General features: G+C 46.8%; 1 protein-coding gene and 1 long non-coding RNA gene across 2 annotated transcripts; one reads left to right on the top strand and one right to left on the bottom strand.

The window, feature by feature from the left end:
- Positions 1–831: 831 nt before the first annotated feature.
- LOC112897366 lies at positions 832–2,105 on the top strand. Its single transcript, XR_003229648.1, has 3 exons — positions 832–1,403; positions 1,532–1,736; positions 1,916–2,105. It is a non-coding gene; the product is annotated as an uncharacterized LOC112897366 (long non-coding RNA).
- Positions 2,106–3,713: 1,608 nt separating this feature from the next.
- On the bottom strand, positions 3,714–7,851 carry LOC112897365 (ankyrin repeat domain-containing protein 2A-like). Its single transcript, XM_025965653.1, has 8 exons — positions 7,635–7,851; positions 6,959–7,068; positions 6,517–6,726; positions 6,261–6,409; positions 6,012–6,180; positions 5,283–5,375; positions 4,194–4,333; positions 3,714–4,117 (listed from the first exon to the last, which is right to left on the bottom strand). The coding sequence occupies exons 1-8, from the start codon at positions 7,666–7,668 to the stop codon at positions 4,018–4,020; spliced, it is 1,005 nt and encodes a 334-aa protein (XP_025821438.1). The 5' UTR covers positions 7,669–7,851; the 3' UTR covers positions 3,714–4,017.
- Positions 7,852–7,898: the final 47 nt, after the last annotated feature.

Here is a 7,898-nt window from a genome sequence, read left to right as displayed (position 1 = left end):
ACAAGGTAGCATTTTCGGGTTTAGAACTAAGCCGTAAAGCCTTGTATTATTCTCTGCGCCTCCAAACACACTATTGAGGTAGGCCAGGAATTTTTGTTGGGGTTCAAACACAAGATGAGAGCGTTTTTGGTCTATCTGGGCATGCAATTGTCTGAAATGCTCTGAAATACCTGAACATTCGTAGATGAAATTCTGCAGCAGTCGGCACATCCAAACCCAAGCAGCTTCTGCGGCAGCAGCACCCAACTATCTCCACCAAATTGAATGCAGAATATGTCTTTACCTCTGCTCCTAGAGGAACTCCATGGGGCTGTCTCAGAGACCCAGACGGCGGGGGCTGCGACCTGAGGCAGCTCTCGAGGACACCAGCGTGATGGTGGAGCACGGAGTACTCGACGAAGGCGTGATTGCTCACCGCGGCGTCCACTGCGTCGTTCCGGAGCTTCGAGACTCTTACCCGACCCCGGCAGCCGGCCACCACCGGAGGAGGGGACGAAAGCGCGGGGCATGGAGGCGGAGGAGGGGGTGGGGGGCACGAACACAGAGACGAAGAAAGTTTGGCGCAACCTCGGGTTCCGCCGGCACCGCGAGGAGAACGAAGGCAGCCATAACCGACAGCGGGCTCCACCTGTGGCACCAGCCCTGGCTTGCCGGCAGGTCCTTGCCGCCGGCGGCGGACGGGACCGCAACGACCGCAATGAAGCCGAGCAAGCACGACGGGGGAGCGCTTTGTAAAATAATGGTACCGGATAGGGGTTTTATGCAAACAACCGGATTAATCGCGATCCGATTTAGGGGTTATATGTAAAAAAACCGGATCGCGATTATTAATCGCGATCCAGTTTAGGGGGTTTTATGTAAATAGTAGGGGCTCTCCGGAAAATAATAGGATCGCAGAGAATAGATGAGGAGCTGATACGTAATTGTGTTGACCGCGTTCCCATCGGCGGCCGGCGTCGATGGCAAGCCCTGAGGAGCGGTGGTGGCATCCGCCTAACCTGTCCCCGGCGGGCGGAGGCCCCGCCGCACACAGCACCTGACATTGGACGCCGGCGGTAGGACACGGCGTGAGGGACACCGACGGGAGGGGAACGCAGGAGGGATGCCCTCAAGGCCGCCACGGCCCCGTCGCCGGCGTCCGAGGAGGAGAGGATGGCGAATCTGAGCTGGTCAGGTGAGTCACCGCATCTGCTGCTCCTGCTCGACGGAGACGGATGCTGAGGAGGAGTTGCTCAAGCTCAGCGGCCTGGAGTTACGCCAGCAGCTAGGGATGCTTAATTTCTTCAGAGCTTTCATTGCGCTGCTCATGGCCCATCGTCAGATGTTGACTACCGGATTTACTTCGTCGCTTTTGCCGGCACGGCGGTCGCCGGCCGGCCTCGTCATCTGCTCATACGATACAAGTACGCCCCCTTTTCCAACGTTGTTAGCTTTTCCACTGTTGCTGCATTTGGACTTGGACATTGTACATGGTTGTGTGCTATTGTACTTTGCCATTTTTCTGACAACGGAGAGCTCTGGTTGCACGCAGGGGCTCCGGAGATGGCGCAGGTCTCCGAGGCCAATGACGAGCAGGGCAACGAAGGGGATGAGGAAGCTGGAACGCAGAACCAGGCCTGAAACTCCGGTTCCAGCATTTGCAATGGGAACCCTGCTTCAACAGGCAATTCAGCTGCCGTGGCCCGTGCCCTTCAGGTGATCACTAGGCAGCCATGAGTTGTAGCATGCATTGGAAGGTATGGATACGTGCTTATACCTGCAATGTATCAGGATTACATTTAACATGTAGTACCAGAATAGTAGAACAGTATGGAGGAGGAAGAAACAGCAACAGTATCAGCTGTATCATCTAGTCATTGTGGTCAGTACTACACAAGCTCAAAGGACTAACAACAAATTTTGGTTATTTTGCCAGGTATTGTGTCCATAGGAACTAGAAACAAAAGATGATGACAGAAACAGGGTCAGATTTATCCTCAAACAAGCGTGGCCGCTCATACAGAAAATTGACGGACAGGATGATCGGTGTCATTCAATATTCCATCTTCAGACTAGGACTGTTCGGTTGCCTTCAAGCTGGGCCAACACATCTTCCTTCAATGCTTTGCTGATTCAAGATCTGCGGTTGCCGCTTCCATGCCAGACATTCTTTCAACTTTGAGGCCCGACTTCTGGAAGTCCTCTACTGGTTGGCTGCAATCCAAACCATTTAGCAGGACTTCCTTGAGACTTTTCAGATGCTGAATTCAGGTAAACAAACAGCATTATTCATCCCACCAACTTTCAACCTTTCAGAAGCTTAAGACTAGCCATGGTTGGTTCTGCCATTGCCGGCTCTCCAAACTAAACTTTTTTTCGTTTTAATTAGGCCACCAATTTTTAACACCACAAGATTGGACAAACTGTTGTGAGGGAAAAGAAGTTCTTCACCCTCAAATGACTTTTCTGAAAGACGAAGAGAGGTCAGCTTTAACAGTTTCCCAAGGACTTCTATAGCTTCTCGCTTCAACAGACTCTGAAGAGTCAACTTCACCACAATCTGAAGCTCCCTGATCCATCTGGATGACTTGCCTAGATTGCCATACAGCTTAAGGATCTGAAGGTCTTCTGGAGGTGATATGCCATCCAAACAGCAAACGAACCCATCTTTTCCCTCGGCGCGCATCGATAAGGTCCGCAATTGGCTGCAGCTGAAGATGGCTGACCATTGCACCAACACCTCTGTGTGAGGAGCATCACCACCAGATGACAGCCTGCTCTGAAGAATAACTGCAGGAACCTAATGAGATTCAGATAAATTAGGAACTTGTGAAGTCACTTGATGGTCAGCAGGAACGGCTTTCTTTGACTAGGACGTGAAAAACCAGATGTACTGCTGAAGAAGCAGGCAATAGCAGCTTGTAAGAAACAGAGCCAATCTTGTCAATGATTTAAAAGGGCCAAAAAAATTGAAGGCTAGCTTCTGATTTGCCCTACCTGGTGCAAGGGACGACTGGGCGTAAGGCTGAATCTTCAAGAAACCATGCCACCAATATTGAATTGCCTCTCTGAGCGGTGCTTGTCAGCTTGGCATTTCATCCGTTCTTGAGCACGAGAAAGGTGTTGCTTTATCACATTCTGCATCAGCTCCTTCTCCTGTAACCACTCATGCAGCTCTGAAGCTGGACAAGCACCAGCAGGAGCAATACCAAAATTTCTAGGAGCATGGCCGTACAGAACTTCGAATGGGCCCTTGGACAGTGCGTGCCAGCTTGTGTTATACCAAAACTCAGCAAGATGCAGCCAGCCAGCCACAGCTTGGGCTCGCCAAATGTGCCAGCGGCCTGGGGTTTGGAACTCTTGAATGTGCCAAATGTGCCAGAGCACGCCGAGATGCATGGCTCGTTGAATTTGCTTGCTTGAATCAAGAAATAACCTATTATCTTTTGCCCTTTAAGATTCGAAGCTTCCCAAGGAATACATGTCTTGGAACTTGGCCGAAACCTGAGCGCGCCTGAAGTTTGAACCCTGCGTACAAATACCAATACAATCGGAACTGGAGACCAAACATAATGTTCACCCCCCAACTCTGGGTGTTTTGACTTGCCTCTCAACGAGCTAATCCGTTGCCAGTGGAACTTGACCACATGTGTTACATCAAGCCAGATAAATCCGAGCTTGTTTCGATACGGTTAACAAGCATATCAAATTCAAAGTTTGCTAGTGCGAGGGCATGAAACATATATAACAGCGAGTAATATTAACAAATCCCGATTTCTATGGTGAAGATAACAGAAATAAAGAAGGGGGTACACAAGCCACCGTGACAACATAACAGGGCAGTAGTTCTAATAGCCGCCCCCCTTCACTGTATCACGAATCGCAGCAGGCTAGCAGCCAGCTAGACCAGATAGCAAATCTTACAGAACAGATAAATGCTGACACGAGTATTGACCATCCGAGCAAAGCAAAGACAACAGATGTGAAACATGACCATACTGGAACCAACTGTCTATGTGTCTAGGAGAGCCATGGGATTTAAAGGAAGGCGTCCTTCTCGAGCAACTTGAGGACCTCGTCCTGGTTGTTGAGCTTGGCGACGTCAATGGGCGTCTTCCCATCCAGGTTTTGGAGCGTGCTGTGGTGCACGGGTGACAGTCAGAGCAACATTGAAGGTAGCACGCTTAGGAAAGGAAAGGGATGAGTTAACTTACACGGCAGCACCATGCTTCAAGAGAAGATCGACACACTCCTTGCGCCCATAGCCAGCAGCGTAATGCAGCGGGGTGTTCTTGTTCTTGTCCAAAGCGTCCACTGCTGCACCAGCCTCAAGAAGGACTTGGGCGCACTTCAACTGGAATCCAAAAGCACCAAATTACTTGTCACTACTATCATTGCTGATAACTAGCATGATCAAACGAGGAAGAAGATGTGGTTCCCACTTTCCAAACGCATTTTACCACCTCATTCTAGATTGTACTATGCCTACGAAATCATGACAGATGAAATAAGGTGACTCATAGATTTTTATTGTTTATCCAGCATGAATATATTGAAATCAAAATAGTAATGGCAATACTAAGAACCAAAAAGTTCAATTACTCTAAACAGCAGGGTACTGAAAACATATTGCCTGATACTATAACAATTATTTCTATTTCTAGGTGAGAAACAACCATTACCAACTCCAAGGAAGTTATATGCAATTTGTGTTCCAAAAAATCAACCTAGACAGCCACCTTGGCCCAACGAAGTGTCTTGCAGCCTGATTATGGGGTAATCGACATGTCTAAACTGTTCCTCCTACGCAAACCTAGGGAGCACATATGTGGTCTATCAAAGCAACTAGGTGCTAGGTGCTCATGGAAACACCTTCATTTTCCAATAGTAGTCTATTAAAAGGATGTTTACAAGCTAAACAAATTATGTGAACCCCAATCAGTAAGACTCGGATCATAGCGGAACAGTAAATGGCATGCCGTTTAGCCCCTGAACTGATCATTCAAGTGCTGGCTGGTTATAAAATAGTAATTAACAATCTGTCACTACTATTATAAACATTACAAGCATATAAGTTTTTTGTGTGCTATAGAACATAGAAAGCATATAAGTTTCTGAAAACTTCTGAAAATAAGGATACCCAATGTGCTTTGCAACCAAAATACTATGAAAAGTTGTTCATAGCTTGCCTAGTCATGTGGTATAGTCATAAACAATTTAAAAGCGTTCATCAATTGGACATTACATTAGCTCCACAAGTTTAACTTTTATCATGTTTGAATTAGGCTGTGATATTCACATACCTCACCATATCCACATGCAAAATGTAAGGCCCTTCTTCCCTCGGAGTCTTCTTCATCCTTGTCTGCTCCACCATCCAGTGCCTTCTTCAGACCCTATTCCATAGATGTCAAAAGGCCAAATCAGTACATCAGAACCCAATAGCAACATATGTGGAAACTGTATTTACTGTGAACCAAAAAGCAACATTGACGACTGTATTAATATCACTCAGCATACATCATACTAAAACACGCAGCAATTATGGCCATGCGAACACAGAACATACTACCGCAGGCTCCAATATGAATTCTAGGCCATAAGGGACATTTTATGGCTATATAAAGACAGAACAATAAGCAGATCTGACGCAGAGGTTGGTGTGTAAATTGCATATATTCATCTAATGAATTAACTGAGCATAGGAATATAAATGACCAAATTAGTCAAGAGACCTCATGTCTCAGTATACCAATGTAGGCCGTTCATCTTATTTGAAAACATTAACATCATTATAATACGTACAGGATTTAAGTGTTCAAGCCAGTTCACCGTATTTGAAAACATCAACATGATTATGATAGCTATATTACACTGATATCATTCAGATTAAGTAGATATGGCAAACACCAAGTTGTACTAATGGACACTGATAAAGTAGAGTAGCGTCACCAGCACAATATAAAAACATATACAAGTCTAAAACAGCTCAATTAAAAATAAAAACAAAATTCAATCAATATCTCCATTACCTCATCATCACCAACACTGGCTGTGTGATGGACGATGGATTCATCTTCATCTCCACCTTCCTCAGTTTCTTCAGCACCAGAAGGTTCAGCAGAAGAACCAGCACCAAATGGGAAGCCACCTCCCATTGCCTGGCCAATCTTTTGAAGAGTATCAGGGTCGTTCCAGTACCTAGATGAAGAAAAACAGAAATGTGAAGAAAAAACTGCAAGCTCTATAAACAAAGCACACCTACAGCTGATATGCCATACTTCATCATTGCAGCAGGACCCCCATTCTCTAACTCATCGAGAATTGATTTCAAAGCTGGATCTTCCTTAATGCGGGACATACGCTCTTCCAGCTGCTCCTTGTGTGATGGACTACTAAAGGTTTCCAGCATACTGGACATAGCAGGATCCTGAGCCAAATAATTGAGAGATTTAGGGAACTGACAGCCAAATAAGGCTATGGAAACCAGGGCAGACCTCTGGCCCTCTGGGGGAAGAAGGAAACAAAATGTGGTACCTGCATAAGAGCATTCCCCAGACGCTCAGCCATTGTCATAAACTGGGGGTTTTCCATGACCTTTTGCATTGTTTCCATGTACTGTTGAGGGTCCAATGGAGGCATTCCCTGTTCTCCTGTACTCTGAGCGCCTTTCTGTAGCTGCTCAGCCATCTGGTTGAATGCAGGATCCTTCGCAATTTGATCTGCCATCTCCTTAATAGATGGATCCTGGCAACAAGGGTAGACTTTGAAGCAACTTGCAAAGAATCCATGACATGAAATGAACGACAAATGCAGGTTCAGGAAAGCTAAGGTGGAAGCATGGATGCAGATGGCAGAATCATGTTAAACTACAATAAAATGCATTGATATACTGATTGAGGGCACATGTGCATCCTTCAACAGTCATTAGGAAACTCAGCATGTACTACAGACTCTTTATGATCATAAAGGGCCATACATTGAGCAAACTCTGCATAGAAGCAAAGTCGAAAGGATTCGAAAAGCTGGCTGGAGGAACCCCTTGGCGCTCGTTGGATGATCCTTCTGGTTTTGGGGTTTTGTTCTCATCTGCAAAAGAAGTGGATCAGAACATAAACACACATCATCTGGTAACTAACTATGACAAAGAAGCAAAATGAAACTGCCAAGAAAGAAACTTGATGTAAATGAATTGAGTAAAATAGGCCACATATTTTTCCTACAGCGACTCATCACTGGGCTGCCAAAAAAAGTAAGAAATTGTTATCGAACAACTACAGACATGTACTCCGTTCCTATAGAGTTAATATGATTGACATGGCTCGCGTGCAGGGGCTGACTTAACAAGGACGTGAGGGTTCAACACTTCAACTGATCCCCCAAATTCTGCTAGATAAACTACTAGCATTAGCAGCACTAGTTCAGCGTAAATAGAGCCCTAGGCCCCCTAACAGTGAGATCGAACTTGTGCGGGTACCGAATCGAGCCACATGTGAATGGATTGGACCAACACTCTCCGCACACATACAACAAATCCGGGACTAAATGAATGAACCGCAACAGCTCCGTGAAAAAAAAAGAGGAATTGGATTTGATTGTCCAAGCAAGTCGGAGATCGGAACAAATTCGAACAATCGAAGCAAGCAAGTGCTCACCAGTAGATCCGGGTGCATCCCCACTCGAAGCCATCGCGATAGAGCGGAGGGGGAGGGAGCCTACTAGTAGTAGATTGGAATTCGAGGCGGCTAAGCACCGGTGGAAGCTGGGCGGGCGTGCTCGTCCTCGGCGGCGCGGCCAGATGGACGGAGGCGGCTTGGGCGGCGCTGGGCGGCGGTGGCGTGCGATGCGAGAGAGTACTCTGTGGAGAGGAAGCGGTCGTCTGGTGGAGTGGAGGTGGTGACGTAGCCGGGGACTAATGG

This window comes from Panicum hallii, chromosome 6 (genome assembly GCF_002211085.1).
Source record: "Panicum hallii strain FIL2 chromosome 6, PHallii_v3.1, whole genome shotgun sequence".
In the NCBI taxonomy this organism is placed as follows: domain Eukaryota; kingdom Viridiplantae; phylum Streptophyta; class Magnoliopsida; order Poales; family Poaceae; genus Panicum; species Panicum hallii.
The sequence above is the reverse complement of the archived record's forward strand: the minus strand, read 5'-3'. Positions and strand labels throughout refer to the sequence as shown.

What these genes read in the sequence shown, in the direction of transcription:
- LOC112897365 (XM_025965653.1), bottom strand. Translation starts at nt 7,668, where the DNA reads ATGGCTTCGAGTGGGGATGCACCCGGATCTACTG. An exon ending in CTATGCAGAGTTTGCTCAAT is followed by an intron (nt 6,727 to 6,958) that starts GTATGGCCCTTT and finishes CCTTGTTGCCAG; the next exon opens with GATCCATCTATTAAGGAGAT. An exon ending in TTGCATGTGGATATGGTGAG is followed by an intron (nt 4,334 to 5,282) that starts GTATGTGAATAT and finishes TTTGGATTCCAG; the next exon opens with TTGAAGTGCGCCCAAGTCCT.